At 52.4% G+C, this 16667-nt stretch overlaps 4 protein-coding genes across 4 annotated transcripts; 3 read left to right on the top strand and 1 right to left on the bottom strand.

Moving 5' to 3' along the window:
• The first annotated feature begins 328 nt into the window (after positions 1–328).
• Positions 329–2554, top strand: SEPMUDRAFT_125420 (uroporphyrinogen decarboxylase). The gene is made up of 4 exons (XM_016901984.1): positions 329–1411; positions 1464–1969; positions 2037–2302; positions 2366–2554. The coding sequence occupies exons 1-2, from the start codon at positions 385–387 to the stop codon at positions 1541–1543; spliced, it is 1107 nt and encodes a 368-aa protein (XP_016761824.1). The 5' UTR covers positions 329–384; the 3' UTR covers positions 1544–1969; positions 2037–2302; positions 2366–2554.
• On the bottom strand, positions 2015–2527 carry SEPMUDRAFT_42868 (cytosine deaminase; the record flags this gene model as incomplete). Its single annotated transcript, XM_016908875.1, has 2 exons — positions 2015–2302; positions 2366–2527. 2 exons carry the CDS (start codon positions 2525–2527, stop codon positions 2015–2017), a joined length of 450 nt encoding a protein of 149 aa, XP_016761825.1.
• Positions 2555–2712: 158 nt separating the features above from the next.
• SEPMUDRAFT_148918 (uncharacterized protein) lies at positions 2713–8077 on the top strand. The gene is made up of 4 exons (XM_016905226.1): positions 2713–3130; positions 3304–4684; positions 4770–7319; positions 7369–8077. The coding sequence occupies exons 1-4, from the start codon at positions 3009–3011 to the stop codon at positions 7969–7971; spliced, it is 4656 nt and encodes a 1551-aa protein (XP_016761823.1). The 5' UTR covers positions 2713–3008; the 3' UTR covers positions 7972–8077.
• Positions 8078–12311: 4234 nt separating this feature from the next.
• On the top strand, positions 12312–14698 carry SEPMUDRAFT_148917 (uncharacterized protein). The gene has a single exon (XM_016905225.1). It carries the CDS (start codon positions 12514–12516, stop codon positions 14176–14178), a length of 1665 nt encoding a protein of 554 aa, XP_016761822.1. The 5' UTR covers positions 12312–12513; the 3' UTR covers positions 14179–14698.
• The last annotated feature ends 1969 nt before the right edge of the window (positions 14699–16667 follow it).

Raw genomic sequence — 16667 nt, 5'->3', positions numbered from 1 at the left:
AGCAGCCTTCGCCAACACAGTCAGTAAACTGCAAGAAAGGTCAGTTCTCTAGTGATACAGAAGAAATTGTAAGCAACGATGTGTCTCTTCTCTGGCGGGATGGTAGTGATCTAGACACACGTAAAGAAGGTATTGGATCACAGCCAGCTCATTTTCGATGCCGCTGTTCTCCCCTCCCACTCGAACCTCACCTCGCCCGCCACGCCTCGTCACACCTCGGCGCATCCACAGGGACAAACGACCGCACCAGGGCTGACTTGGCTCTTACCTGCTCTACCGTCCCCGATCTGCTTCGAAGACCTGTTCTCATCTGCAACTTGTACTCGCACTCTACTTCTCTGTCCATCCTCCATCTCCCCATTCTCGCAAGACTACCCCGCAGCAATGTCGAAACACGGATTCGCCCCGTTGAAGAACGACCTTCTGCTCCGCGCCGCGCGTGGTGAAAAGGTCGAGCGCCCTCCGATATGGGTCATGCGTCAAGCAGGTCGCTACCTGCCCGAATACCACCGCGAAAAGGGCACAAATGACTTTTTCGAATGTTGCCGAAGCCCCGAAATCGCCTCGAATTTGACCTTGCAGCCCATTGACCGTTTTGAAGGACTCATAGATGGCGCCATCATTTTCTCAGATATCCTGGTGATACCGCAAGCAATGGGCATGGAAGTCATTATGCTTCCTGAGAAAGGACCTCACTTTCCTAGCCCTCTGCAGAGCCCGGACGATGAGCAGTTCAAGGAGGTCATGGAGCGAGAAGTGGATGTGGTGAAAGAGCTGGGATACGTCTACGATGCTATCACTTTGACGAGGAAGAAGCTGGACGGACGAGTTCCCTTGTATGGATTCTGTGGAGCGCCTTTCACGTTACTGTGCTACATGGTCGAAGGTGGTGGTACAAAGGTGTTCAGACAGACCAAGACTTGGATCTACAAATACCGTGAAGCCGCCAAGCAGTTGCTGCAGAAGATTGCGGAACTCTGTGTGGAGTATCTGGCGCACCAGGTCGTGGCTGGTGCGCAGATCGTACAGGTGTTTGATTCCTGGGCTGGAGAATTGAGTCCCGCGACGTTCAAGGAGTTTTCGCTGCCTTATCTGGAGTGGATTGCCGATCATCTGCCTAAGAGAGTACAGGAGCTTGGTGAGGAAGTCGTGCCGATGGTTGTGTTTGCCAAAGGAGCCTGGTATGCACTCGACCGGCTCTGCCAGACCAAGTACAATGTGGTGGGACTGGATTGGTTGCACGATCCCAAAGAGGCGTATGCCATTGCGCAGAAGCATGGAAAGGTGGTGCAGGGCAACGCAGATCCTGGTGTGCTGTATGGTGGACACGAGGCCATCACGAAAGTTGTTGAAGAGATGGTGTCCGGCTTTGGAGGTGGAAAGCAAGGCTGGATCGCCAATCTTGGCCACGGTATGTGCGATTGGTATGCAACCGTGAAATTCAAGTTACTGAAGTTTTTTAGGCATTACCCCTTGGGTCAACCCAGACGACCTCAAGTTCTATTTCCAGGAGATCCACAGATTATCAGGTAGCTCATCATGACTTGCCACGAGTGCTCATGGTGAAATGCGCATGCCAACTACAATGTTATAGGTCAACACCAGGATGAAAAGATGCCGAAGGTTGCCGACATCAAGGCAGCAGAACAGAAGATGCATGAACGAAACATCTTGCACGCCGACTGGTAGCAGCAGCATCAAACTGCCGGGCCTCTGAACAAGCAGCCTACAGATGCCGATGGGCATATGCAGCCGTCATGGAAGTCAGGATGCTGACACAAGTATAGTAGCAAGGTACTCTTTCAGATGGCTTGCAACAATGTGATGAGAAGGGATTCAGAGATCGCATGTACGATCGGCATGCACGACTTTGTGAGCAGAAGACGCACGACACAACGCTTGTCCGTCGGTCTCCAGGCTGCAATTCGAACATGTACAGACCTACTTGTCCTCACCAATATCTTCATACCTACATCATCCTGTCAGCCATCAAGCGCTCATCATCGGGACTACATCAGCCTCGCATAATCACCCACCAGTCTTCAGGATGCGCCTTGATAAAGTCCTTCATCAGTTGCTCTGCCTCTGCATTCTTGAGATTGATGACTTCAATGCCCTTGCGTTTGAGGTGCTCTTCACCTCCAACAAAGGTATTGTTCTCGCCCATGACCACACGCGAGACTTTGTAGAGAATACAGGCTCCGGTGCACATATCACAGGGGCTCAAGGTAGTGTACATTGTTGAACCTCTATACGCAGAGGCGGGGAGTCTGCCAGCATTTTCGAGCGCAGAGGTTTCGCCCTGGAAGAATGTCAGACAGGAAACATGAGACCGAATATAGATATATCTTATCGATCAACGTACATGCAGAATTGCACTGCTTTTCTGCACTCTCATGTTATGTCCTCTACCCAGAATTTTGCCATCTGCGGCGACGAGACATGCTCCAATGGGTACGCCACCTTCTGCGAAACTTTTTTTGGCTTCTTCCAAGGCAGCTATGAAGCCCGCATCATTGGCGGACATTTTTCTCAGCGACGAGGTGTAGTGAATATAATGGGAACCGTTAAGTAAGGTATGGTCGGGACGGAAGGCCAAGAAAATCAAGCGTGCCCATCCATGGTGAGGTGGAGGAAGCCGAAAAGCAGCGAGATCGGCACAGAAGCCCGTGAAACCAAGTTGTCGCTCCGTCATGCTGAAGCTGCGCGCGACCTATTCTGACCTCCTAATTCACATCCGATGCAGATGTAGTCGACCGACTGCAATCTGTTCATCGACCATATCCTCTCATACCTGTCTGATTTCAGCGCCTCTCATTTGGCAGCCATCTGAAGCGCCTCGCGACACCAGAGAAAACCCGCGCGCAAACCTCTATACACGCGCGAGCTGCAATTCCAGCTTCGTACAGCTACAAAGACACCGTATACCTACTCCTGTCGCCCAGATGCGCATACCCGAGACACGCTCTGAACACCGCTAGAACGGAGAGCGCGTTACTGTACACGAGATGGATCCAGGCCCTCACCGCAGCTGGCCGCCGCCGCACCAGCCAGGCGGGAATGGACATGCGAACGACAACAACCAGCATCAGGGCCATTCGCAGCCTCCGCGACCTGGCCCGCCTTTTGGGTAAGCTATGCCCATACCTGCTATGCCATCGTGCGCTATGCGCTCCGCCATGGCTTGGCCAGCTGCGTGAACAGAGAAGAGCGAACCAGCCAACACCTCAGTTCGCCCTTCAATCTTCTCTTTACTACCTCACACTTGCTGCGATATGACACTGACATCGCTGTGTTTCGCAGACCCGGCACGCCGCAGCATAACCCACAGCAATCTCCGCCTCACGCGCCCAGTGCCCTGCCGCCGCCTGGAGGCCCTTTCGCCAGTTTCCACTCTGCACCACATTCGCTCGCCAGTCTTGCTGGTCTCAGCCAGCAATCGCCGAGACAACCACCTACGCAGGCGCATCGATCCGACGAGCGTCCACCACAGCCACCCCAGGGTCCGGGCTTTGCGCTCCCAGGCCTCGGTCAAGTGACTGGCCAGCCCAGCGTGGCAGAACAGCGCGATCGGGAAAGAGCGCGGGAAGCTGAGCATATCCAGATCAAAGAGGAAGAGGACCGCAGGCATCGCGAGATAGAACGACAGCGTATGGAGCAGGCCCCGTTGCATCAGTCTCAACAAGGTCCTCCACCTCATCTGCATCAGCCAGTCGCCCTTCCTCCTCGCACGATTCATGGCCCCAATGGTTTGCTAGGCAACCCAAATATCGTAGGCCACGCGACGCAGCAGCAGCAGCATCCCCAACTCGGTGCCCCTCAAGGACCACCAAATGTGTTTGGTGGAGGTCCCGTGCAGCAAAGCCAGCCTCCACCTCCTCAGCAGATGCCTCCAGGCCTTCTGGCTCCATATGGTCCCGGCGCGCAAGCACCGCAACCACAACAGCAGATGGCGCAAGGACAGCAGGGCCAGGGCCAGCAGCCGATTCTGAACGACGCATTGAGCTATCTGGACCAAGTCAAGGTGCAATTTGCAGACCACCCAGACGTGTACAATCGCTTCCTCGATATTATGAAGGATTTTAAGAGCGGCGCAATCGATACACCTGGCGTGATTGGTAGAGTGAGCACCCTCTTTGCGGGCAACCCCGAGCTCATTCAAGGCTTCAATACCTTTCTGCCACCTGGGTACAGAATCGAATGTGGAGCTGACAATGACCCGAACTCTATTCGTGTCACAACTCCGATGGGCACGACTGTGCAAGCTATGCCACGAGCACCCAGCAGGAATGGGGTGACGGATGGCCATAGACCCGGAGATGGAGGATCTTTCACACCTCAGCCCGGCACTGCACAGATGGCATTTTCTCCAAGTGGCAGGCCAGTAGGTCCGGTTGCACCTGGCCACCAGAACCTGTCGCCAGCGGAGACTGCCGCGCGGAGACAAGCTCACGAAGACCTTGTCACTGCACACACCAGAGATCAGCGCGGTATGCAGTCTTTGGGAAATGCGGCAAGCGTGACTGCAGCAGGTGCACTCGCCGGACTTCCTGCTGGTATCTCGCCTCGTGCTACACCTCTACCGATGCAGAGCGCCGAGGCAATCGCCGTCGATGCATCTGGAATGGAGAAACGTGGGCCGGTTGAGTTTAATCATGCGATTAGTTATGTGAACAAGATCAAGGTACGTTCTGGTGGCTGCGGTTGCTTGGTACAATGACACGGGCGTCGCAACTTCACTCCCGCTCGACTTACTGACTTCTTTACAGAACCGATTCAGCTCGCAGCCCGACATTTACAAGCAGTTCTTGGAGATTCTGCAGACTTATCAACGTGAATCGAAGCCGATTCAAGACGTATACAGCCAGGTTACTCATCTCTTCAAGGGGGCTAAGGACCTCCTTGAAGACTTCAAGCAATTCCTGCCCGAGTCTGCAGCTCAAGCCAAAGCCGCAGAACGAGCTCGAGCGCACGCAGAGGCCGCGCAATTGTCGGACATGCGTAGTACTGCTGGCGATGGGATGTACAACAGCCCTGTCATCTCGCGCGAGATGGGCACACCTGCTCACACTCGTGGCTTGCCACCGGTCGGTAATTTTGCACCTACTCCAGCCTCGAAGGACAACAAGCGCAAGCGACAGGGCACTGGTCCGCCGGATAACGTGCCTGGACAGGCAGGGCCGATTAAACCACAATACATGGCTGGGCCTCCCGGAAAGCGTTCGAAGACGAACAATGTTGTTGCGAAAAACGAACAGCCTCCTACGTCCCCGACCCTCATTCCTTCGCTGCCCGCCCCTCTTCCCCCCACGACTACCTCTGTGGCCACTAGCGATGAGATGGCGTTCTTTGACAAAGCGAAGAAGGCAATTGGCAACAAGAATGTCTACAACGAGTTCCTCAAGCTTTGCAATCTCTTTACCCAGGATCTGATTGATCGCAGAATGCTCCTTTATCGGGTAGAGTCCTTTATTGGCGGCAATCAAGACCTGCTGAATTGGTTTAAGAACTGGATTGGGCACGACGAGCGCGATCAGATCATCGAAAACAAACCTCGAGTCGCGCCTGGCAGAGTGATGCTGAGCAACTGTCGGGGCCTGGGACCGAGCTACCGTCTGCTACCGAAAAGAGAACGCCAGAAGCTATGCAGCGGCCGCGACGAGCTCTGCAACGCCGTGCTGAATGACGAGTGGGCTTCGCATCCAACATGGGCATCTGAGGACAGTGGATTCATCGCACACCGCAAAAACGTTCACGAAGAGGGTCTCCACAGGATAGAAGAAGAGCGACACGACTACGACTTCAACATCGAGGCTGCATCGCGCACGATTCAACTTCTCGAGCCCATTGCCACACAACTCAGGAGACGATCAGACGCCGAGCAAAGAGCATACCAGTTACCAGAGGGGCTTGGAGGTCAAAGTAACACTATCTACAAGCGCGTCATCTATAAACTGTATGGTCGCGAGAAAGGCATTGAGGTTATTGAGAATCTCAGGGACCGCCCGTACCAGGTCATTCCTATTCTGCTGAACCGGGTCAAGGAGCGCCTCGAGACCTGGAAGATGGGTCAACGCGAGTGGGAAAAGGTCTGGCGCGAGCAAACACAAAAGATGTTCTGGAAGTCGTTGGACCATCAAGCTGTACAGGCGAAGAACGTGGACCGTCGTGCATTCCAGTCGAAAACACTACAAAGCGAGATCATGGTGCGATATGAGGAGATGAGACGCGCAGGCTTTTCCGACCCGATACTGTTGCGCAAGCCTCAGCTGGAATACACTGTCGATGACGAGGACGTACTTGCGGACGCCACGCATCTTGTGCTCACACACGTTCGCACCTCGATGGACACTGACCACCCAAGGTTGGCGAAATTCATCGAGGACTTTGTGCCACTGTTCTTCGGCATCGACTCGACTAGATTTCAAGCACTCTTGCAGAACAGGAGGAGCGACGAGCTCGACGATGACCTGCCTTCTGCTGGAGACGATGCGGCATCTGTTGGCTCACGAAAGGGCAACGGTAAGAACGGTGGCCTTCTGCGTGCAGCGTTGGATCCTGGTAGCCGCGGGCGGAAGCTCACAGGACAAGACCGGGAAGGCAGTCAGGCATCAAACAGCCGTGCTTCAACGCCAGACGCTGGTTCCAATGCTGACCCCGACGAAATGGCCATCGATAGCACAGAGACGCCAGAAATCAAAGAGGCCAGTACCACCCGTTGGCTGGAGCACCCTCTCGAGGGCAATCTGTCCGCGGATGGCAAGAACGTCAATCCACTCCAGCCACAGCTGCGAAGCCTGTATCGATGCTGGGCTAACGGCACTTTGTACTGCTTCATCAGACTGTTCGTCATGCTGTACGAGCGCTTGTACAAGCTCAAGTGCGCGGAGTCGTCAGTTCGGAAAAACGTAAAGGACGCCGGCACCGCACGACCGGCCGCTGAACTCGGTCTCATTGACAAGATGCCAAGTGACTTCTTCTCCGACATCTCCGACAATGCTTCTTACTATAGCCAAATGGTAGTGAAGTTTGAGGATGTGCTCAACGGCACCATCGAGTTCGCGGAGGTCGAGGAAGCTCTCCGCCGGTTCTATTTACAATCAGGATACCCTCTCTATCCGTTCGAGAAGCTTGTGGCCACCTTGGCCAAGGATGCCACACTCGTTATGAACGGTGATAGTAAAGACAAATCTGCCGAGATATTCGCCCTCTACAGAAAGGACAGGCTCAAGGAGCACAGCACGGCACAACAGCAGAACGACTATCGCAAGGCGTTTGAAAAGTTGATCAAGGACAATGACCTGTACCGCATTGACTTCGTAAGTCGCAGTCACAACAAGCGACCAACTGATACTGACCGCCGAGCAGGACCAAAAGACGTCGCAGTTGGCGTTCTTCGTATCCAAGCGCGAAGATTCTATTGCTGATGATGGTCTTTCAGCTCTGGACCGTGAGCAGAAGTGGCGCTACTACATCGCGTCCTATACCTCGATAGACCCCACGATCGATGTCGATCACAGTGCTATGGACATGCCATTCCTCGTTAGTAATATGAAGACGTCGGGAGCAGATCCAATGGCCGAATCGTTCTCGGCTACCATGAATGACGAATTGAACGCATTCCAGGCACGCTTCCTGGACGTGAAGAATGAAGAGCGATTGGGACTGCGAGTTGCAGTCAACAGTTACAAGACTTTCTTCACAGCAAACACGTATGAAAGCTTTCATGCCGACCTTCGCCGACGTCAAGGCGGGGAGGAAGGTGTGAAGCTGGGACAACAGACGAGGCACCTTAGGGAGGAAGTCGTCAAGGACCGATACGAGTTGAACAATGGTGGCATGAGAGATCTCAGCAAGGAGAGCGTGGAGAATAAGAACTCTGAGTTTACCAGATTGGTGGAGAATGGCGAGCTGGAGACAGGCGGCACGGAGGCCACGCAGCAGAACGGAGATGTCGAGATGGAAGATTAGTATTCGTTCACTCGTAGTGTATGATGGGGCGTGCGAAAGGGCATGACGAAAAATGCATGGGCGTGGTTTAATTCTTGGGGGAGCGTATTATGCGCTTCGGAAATAGCATCTCTCTCTCTCTCTCTCTCTCTCTCTCTCTCTGTCGCCCCATTGATCGGTGTATCCAAGGTACCTAATTTCTCCCTTCTCCTTCGACTACGAGTATCTTACCTAGATCTAGGCTAGATGTAGATTCTATACAAAGTGTAGTAGGTAGGTAGGTACGTAGGTAAGGTAGGTATATGTACGTTGGATGTATTCTGAATCAATCAGTCAATCAATCAATCAATCTACATACCTGAGGTAATAGGTAAACAAATCCGGCAAAAATGATTCCGTCCCCGGTATATTTCTAACCGAGGTAAATCACAGGAACTAGGAACTAAAAACTGCCCGAGGGAAAGATTCAAGATATGGCTACGGTAGTTGGTAGTTACCTTTTAGTACAAGACTACAAGACTACAAGTGTTAGTTACTACCCCATACTCTGAAACTCTCTCTCCATTCCGTCCCGTCTTTCTCCGCACTTCGCCTCCGCAAATGGAGGTAGAAGAAGGTTGGTGGCTTTCAAGAGAGTTTTTAGTGAGAGATTAAAAGAGTGGAAGATTGGGACAAGAGGGAATTGAATTTCGAGAGAGAGATGATCTTGACTTTTTTCTTTGACTTTTTGGGTTGTTAGCCGAGGAGTGAGATATCTATCCATCATCGATCGGGTGGCTTTGCCGAAGGGAAAGAGTGAGTGAGTGCATCGCTATTAGGCATCAGCCGTGGGTAGGTGGGCTTGCAGGTGTACATAGTTTTGTTTAGAGATGGAGAGAGATGATTGATGATGATGTTAATGATGACGACGATCAAACTGAACCATCATCGGCTGCACCTCTTTTTCTTTTTCTTCTTCTGCGACACTGATGACACTCGTTAACGCACTTCATACATGTTTCGACTCTGCATGCCTCTTCGCGCGTTGGGGACTATCCAACACGTTCCCCCCTCCCCCTTCCCTTGACTCAAGCCAGCCCCAAAACACAACATGTGTTCCATTTATAGTGGTCTTTTGCTTGTGACAAGACGTGGCGTGTATGCGTATTCACATGCTGAACTCAAAAATCATACATATACAGGTATACCAGGTCACCAAGGGGGGTGGCAGTGGATGGGAAGGGAGAGTGAAAGTTCGACATGTTTGGCCCACAGACAGCCACAGGTGGACGGATAAGATCAAGCATTTTTTTTTTTCTTATCGCGTGCTTTTTGGAAAATTGAGGGGTGGTCCTCGTCGGATCGGTCCCCTCCTGCAATCCTGCCTCCTCCTCCACAAAATTCACAATCGAATCTCCCGGCGAGGAGGGAACACGTGGCGTGATGGAGAGAGCCCTGGCGACGGGAGAGACCTGGAGAGAGGGAAGAAGGGTTTTTTTGGGTTTGGTGTGCATAAACTTCAGATATGGAACCACATCGTGCCGTATTGTCTCTCTCTCTCTCTCTTCCTCTCGGGTGAGGAGGAGAGTACAGTCTGGATCACTCACTCTCTCTCCTACTCTCTCCCTTTCTTTCTCAATGGGGTACTCGTAACGAGAGCCAGAAGCAGTACCGCCCTAAAATGGAAAAAACACCAAAAAAAAACAACCGAGAGTCTTGTCGTTTAGACCGGCAGCTGTGAGCGGAAGGAGGCAAGGCTGTGCAAGGAGCATGGAATGCTTGAAGCTTCCAATTAACTTTCTGAAAGCTTCGCACTGTGAGAGACTCCACCTTCATCCACTTCACCAGCGGGAGAGACGGGAGACGGGGAAAAGTCAAGCGGACGCTCCACTTGGTGGGGTTCAACGAGCTTCCGACATATTTTCGTGCTTTGCCATAATCTGATTGCCTACGGGCAGTATTCAATTCCGACAAAAAATCATGCTCACTCAATCAAAATTTCTCGTTCCGACCCTTTCGTATTGTCCGCTCATCCATGACAATGACTCTTGTTGTTCGCGTCGCCGCTGATGCGGCGACTGTGCGGCAATATGAATCTGCGGTGCGACGCGTCCTCGGCAGTTCAGGAGGCATCTACGCGGATCATCTCCGAGTTCCAGGCGTAGCTGTGTCTTCCATCACTTCATTCGGTAGGAGGTGGGTAGGAGGAGGAGCAATCGCGTGACTGTGGTCATAGACGTTTTACCCACTCATCCCAGTTTAGTACTCCGGTAGACTGAATAGGTACCTAGAGAGCATCTGTGTGTGTGTGTGTGTGTACCTCCTATCACAAGCGACCGCCAGAGTAGAGTCTGGCACCGGTGACCACAGAGGTCTCAGCTTCTCCAGCAACTAGGAGGTATTGCAACCACTCCTCCATTCTCCACACCCACAGCGATCCGCTCGGCCAAACAATGAAAAAATGTGCCACTGCTGTGTCACCGCCTCCTCTAGAAAAGATGAGGGCTCCTTCACGATGGGGTAGGACGTGGTAGACTAGTAGTGTACTGGACTACCCCTGATTCGAGTGACGAGGTAAGGTATACACATGATAGTGTATTTTTCCGTATTCATTTAGCCGGCGCGTGTTCGATACAACCTCAGCCTCATGATCACAGAAATAACATTCGAAATGATCGCCTACAATGATGATGATGATTGATGATGATCATGCCAGCATGACCTGCAGGTGCATCACAGCATAAGATAGGTAGCTCGAGAATCCGGCCCCAGAGGCCTGGGTCGGTATACCGCATTGCAGAAGCCAATATATGTACGTATTTTCTGGAGAAAGAACTGCCGTGAATATGATAGCAAGCATGCAAGCTCGTGCCCGTGCATCTCTGGCTTCGTATCTCCCGCGCAGCTGAAGAGCAGATAGGCCCCGTATGACATCGTATTGTGAAATGCCATTTCTGTAAACGCAAATAAGCAGTTGGGTACAAATCAATCCTACAGGGTGCTGGAACTTGTAACAACATGCTCATGCTGCTCCTGCTGCTGCACGGCAGTGCATGCATGCGTCGAGGACCGCTGTATCAACCAACCGTAAGCTATCGAGCAATAATTGAAGGATCGCACGTTCTGCACTCCTGTGACGGGCAAGCCCTGTCTGACGGCTTCGGATGAGCTCCCCGGACGCAGTAGTATGTATGTGATTGTGTGGGCGACGACCACTGGAAGATGTCCCCAGACCATACCCTGCCACGCCATCCCGTGGAGGCGTTCCTGGCGTCAGCTCACATGCACCAGACCAGGCACTTGCACATGCTGCCTTTCAACTTCTGCTTATCGTGAATCCCTGTCGGGGCCACAAGCGCACACCGCACGCCTTGGGGGATCAGACTTGACCGCTGACTTCGCCTCATCAGTGATCTGAGAGTCCTCAGCAAATCTCCAATGGACTAGGAGGTAGGTAATAATTCACCAGGTTGCGACCGTTTGCGGAGTGCGCCCACGGTCCGTCTTGTCACTTGGCAAATTGGGATGATGGGGACTTGGGGGGTGCGACAGCCTCGTCATTGCTGTCGCAGCTGTGGCAGCTGTGTGCTGCTGCTGTAAAAGTTGGGAACGTCGTGATGATGAGATGAAGAGAACGAAAAACTCTGCAGGCCGCCGGAGAGGCGCCTTTCATCCTTTCAACTTTTTTTTCTTCTCTTTCGTCACTCGGAATGACAGTAGTAGTAGTCTGGCGGATTAGAGACCCACTCGATAATATCATTCGGTGTATCTCGGCCTGTCTCTCAGCCTTACGGGCAGAGGCGCGCGCACGCCCGCGCGCGCGCAAGGGATATTGGTCAACAAAGTGCCAACAAATTGCTGCGACACAGTGCACAGTGCACAGCTGTCCCCATTCGCGGCCGCTGCTCGCCTCAAACCGGTCTCGAGCGAGAGTGTCTTGACTCTGCTGCCTCCTGTTGCCGGCGCCGCCTCGCCAAGATCCCGCTCTGCCAACAAGGCCTGGCCGGAGAGAGCGGACAAAGAACCTTAGAAGGGGACCAATCTGGGGATTCCCGCGGGGAGACACAGCACGGCTGGTCGCCTTGGTATTTCCCAAGCATATCCACATCGGCCACGGCGGACCTGCAGCAGTGGCTTTTTTGGCCTCGTTTCCCTATCGTCCGAGACCACGATCCGTATGCTAGGCCGGAGTTCTGTCGAACCATCCTTGCGCCCACCCCCACAACACTGCGTTTTTCTGGCACATCATCATCGCCGACGCTTTTTCGGTCTCCCTTCGCGCACGCCTCCTGCCTTCTCGTCATTCCTCTCACTACCCCAGCCCGCGCTGCCTCCGTCCACTGCTGCATTCGAGCACCACCACCGCCGTCACCCTCACCGTCACCACCACCACTACCACCACCACCACCGTCTCCACCACTACCACCACCACCATCCGTCTCTCGCTCAAAACCACACTATATCCGGGCCTTTGCCAATCGTCACCTCCGCAGAGATCCGCGGTGCACGACATCGCTCATTGCCGTGTGTGCGGGAGCCGTATAACATCTCGCGCCAGCCAAGCGAGGCTGCTCTCCTCTTCACATGCTTAGCTCGCTGCTGAACCCGGAGCACCCTCAGGTTCAGCAACATCCGCGCTCTGAGACGGCAACTCCCAACACCGCTACATCGCCTGCGTCCTCATCAGTTGCACCGGTCACCGACAACACAACCAGTACCAGCACCACGCCGCCAGCGTCAACGTCCATGGCAGGCTCGACCATGACCATGCCCGCAGTGGCGCCCAGTATGCAGAGTCAAGATGAACATCGCCCCGACCTGCCACGACCGTACAAGTGTCCCTTGTGCGACAAGGCCTTCCACCGTCTGGAGCACCAGACGCGACATATCCGCACGCACACGGGCGAGAAGCCGCACGCTTGCCAATTCCCAGGCTGCACGAAGCGCTTCAGCAGATCTGACGAGCTCACGCGGCACTCGCGTATCCACAACAATCCCAACTCGAGACGCGGCAATAAGCAGCATGTGGCAGCAGCGACAGCAGCCGCCGCCGCAATGCAGGCTGGCATGTACGACAACTCGACACTCCAGCAGCTCAACCACTTGCAGCAACTCAATCAGATGAACCAAATGCAGCAGCTCAGTCACATGAGCCAGCTGAGCCAGATGAACCAAATGAACCAGATGAACCAAATGAACCAGCAGCCTACTCAATTCAACACGCCAAACTATCTGCAGCAGAGTCCGCTGCGCAATGGAATGCAAACTCCGCCGGTGATGCACCAACAGTCGCAGCCGCAAACGCAACCACCGCCGCAACCGCAACAGCAGCCTCCGTCCCAGCACCATCCGCAACAGCATCAATTACCGCCGCCCGTGAACCCTATAATGCCGCCTCCGGTGCAGAAGGCTACTCAATCTGCTCCGAGCTCACAGCTGACGTCGCCCAACGTCTCTCCACCACATGGCTATGCGTCCACGTATCACAGTACTCCTGGGTCATACATCACGCGCAACACCAGTGGTGATCTCAGTCCGGCGCAAGGAAGCAGCTATGCCTCAGGACCAGGCATCAACCTATTAGCCACAGCCGCGTCACAGGTCGAACGTGAAAACAATGCGCAAATCCCGAACGCACATCTGTCGCTGCCCACCAGACATACGACGTACCACCACTCGTACAACACGGGACGCATGCCATCTTTATCGTCATATCACTACTCTTCAAATCCGACCTCACAGCCCATGTCAAGATCGCATTCGCACGACGAAGATGATCATCGGCCGCACAAGAAGTCACGCCCCGGTTCTCCGCAATCCACGGCGCCACCTTCACCCTCCTTCTCCCATGCATCTGCGTCTCCCACGCCTGACCACACCCCACTCGCCACACCATCTCACTCGCCTCGTTTACGACCCCAGTACTTTCACAATGGTGTGCAACTGCCAACCCTGCACCATCTTTCTCTGGCGCATCAGCCTCCCCCGGCACTGGCGCCGGTGGAACCGTCAGCCGATGGACTGCAGCCGTACGTACCCGCTCAACACAGCGGGCTCAGGATTTCTGAAATTATGGAGGCTGGCGATGGTGCCCAGCGCAAATTGCCTGTCCCCATGGTCGCTGCGAAAGACCAAACCTATCAGGTCCGGGACATCAAGGACATCTCGAACCCCAGCAGTGGCATCAACAGCGGGAACTCGAGTGCCAGACAAAGTGAAGCTGGTAACGATCTTGCTGATCGACTCTGAACAGCAATAGCGACGATGGGCTGGTGTAGTTGCCTGGCGCCTGAAATGGCTTGCACGAGGCCAGGACTCACAGATTGTTTGATCCTCACTCCGCGGTGTCTGCGGTTTCACAGCACAACCCCAGCAAGATGATAGATGTGTGAACGTAATGACTGCAGAGGGCAATGAAAAAACGGCCACGGATAGAAGTTTGATTAGATGTTTTTTTCTGGGGAATTATGGCGCGGAGTTTTAGCGAAATAGATGGGACGGCGAACACGGCGGGGGTGGCAAAGAAACGGTGTTGTCGCAAGACGAGCGGGAGGACAAGATTGCGTCTGGAATAGATTGAAATTGGTGCGTCACGATACCAACAGTCACACCAAGCGACTGGCTTTTTGAATGAGATTGCTCAACTCTACTCCTTCTTTTGGCGAAGTTGTCTTATCCACATGATCACTTGGGTAGTAGGTACATGTAGGTAGGTAGGGTAAGGTATAGATGGTGCACTGAGCTGGTGACACCCCCCAAAAAAAACACACAACACACATTATCTGGACTCTTCCAAGACTACAAGGTCAGGTACCTAGGTAGGGTTACATCATCGAACGCACCACCCTCAACTTCTCACCGTGAATCTATGATGGTCAATGATGATGATGATGATAACGTGTCTTGTCTCTACCTACAGGCTACAGCCTACAGTACGGTACAGTACCTACCCTATCTTACCTTGGACATTTGATCCGTCATTTACCGTCAAGTAGCCAACATGTATGTAGCTAGGAGGTAGGAGGTAAGGTATGGATCTAGATCCCCCACTCCCCCGGGGCAATCTCTTCTTATCACCTACCTCTGTGCGAAGTTTTGCGAGGAGAGAGAGAGAGAGAGATAGAGATGGATACAGGTAAGTATAATTACTAGGTAGCTTTGAAAGGAACTTTTCTTCCTATTGCTAGGAGGTACTGCGTCCTAGAAGGAAGGATCTGTAGTAGGAGGTATCCATATACATTACCCAACTTTGTCAAATCGGTATATATCTCTTTCTCTTCTCTTCTCTTCCCTTCTCTTCTTCTTCTTCTCTTCCTTTTTCCTTGTTTTAGTTTGGTTTGGTTTGGTTTGGTTTGTTTGTCCTATAGGCAATAATTGATTGACATAAACAAAAAACCCCGACGTCAACAACATCACTTTTTTTTTATCTAAAAGGTACATGTTAGATACATGTGACTTTTTCTTCGGTCATTCGGTCATGTCATTCGTTACTTGTTCTATTCTATTCTGTTCGCTCTCCGCAATCTCACTACCCCACCTACTGGGAGGTACCTCCCTCCAATCTTTCTTCTCCTCCAAATCAGTTTTTTTTTTCTCCAGACTCCCCTCTTAGAGTTTCTTTACTAGTCTACTAGTTAGTCTCTTCAAGAGGCGGAATCCGAAAAAAAGACGTCAGCTGGTCTATCTCCTTCCTCCTGGGTACGTACAATCTATCTGCCTACTTTGTCTTGTCTTGTCTTGCCTTTCTGTCTTGTCTCGTCTGCCTATCTGCTTCCTATCTAGGTAAAATAAAGTAGGTAACAGTATATAGCAGGCATGTATCCATCCATAATCTATTTATCCAGGAGATTTTCAAGTTTTTTCCAAGTTCCCTACTAATATGGCAAAACATCGTATGTCCGTTTCTTGTTGTTTGACGTGTTATTGCTAGGTAGGTAGGTACTCACTTACTCCTGCTACGGTCTACCAGGGTACCTCTTTTCTTTTCTTGATTTTCTTTGAACAACAAGGCAATTTCTTGATGGAAGAAAGAAAAAAACGCCGACACTAGGCGTGAAAAGCCGGCCGCTAGCTATCGGGGGGATTGTAAACATTGTAGTCCGGGTAATTGATGATGATGATGCTGATGATGACGCTGATGATAATGATGGGGAGTATCTGGGGTTGATTATCTGGGGTTCACCGGCTAAAAACTGGCTGCCTAGCTCCCCGCTGAACTAGCTGAGGCTGAGCTAAGTTGAGTACTAGTAGTACCCTAATTGATTGGAGTAGCTGAACTCGTTGAAACGGATGCCTGCTTGCTGATGGTTATAATAAAATAACATGAGGATCAGCGTCTGACGGACATTCGAAGACCGAAGACCTCCGGACCGGGAAATTAAAAGGAGAGAGAGAAAAAAAACGAGTTCGGTAGAATCCTTCCCTTCGAATCCTTCCTTCCTTTACGCATGTGAGGTGCAGGTTGCGTTGCATATGCTTCTTGTGGAGAAAAAGCGGGAACGGCGTGGGGTGAAAAAAGGCTTGACTACCGTACATGTATGTGATGATGATGATGAGGTGTAGTGGGACGATAATCACATGCGGGACGGGGATGATGGTGGTGGTGGTGGTTGATGCATGCATGCAGCATGGGTGTGTGGGTGCATACTGCATAATAATGCATGATTGGTACGATGCCTCTTTACGGTAATAATAAGGCTTCGGTTTCTTTACACAGTGGAGTGCAGCAGATAAAGCTT

Source organism: Sphaerulina musiva (assembly GCF_000320565.1).
Source record: "Sphaerulina musiva SO2202 unplaced genomic scaffold SEPMUscaffold_4, whole genome shotgun sequence".
Taxonomy (NCBI): domain Eukaryota; kingdom Fungi; phylum Ascomycota; class Dothideomycetes; order Mycosphaerellales; family Mycosphaerellaceae; genus Sphaerulina; species Sphaerulina musiva.
The sequence above is the reverse complement of the archived record's forward strand: the minus strand, read 5'-3'. Positions and strand labels throughout refer to the sequence as shown.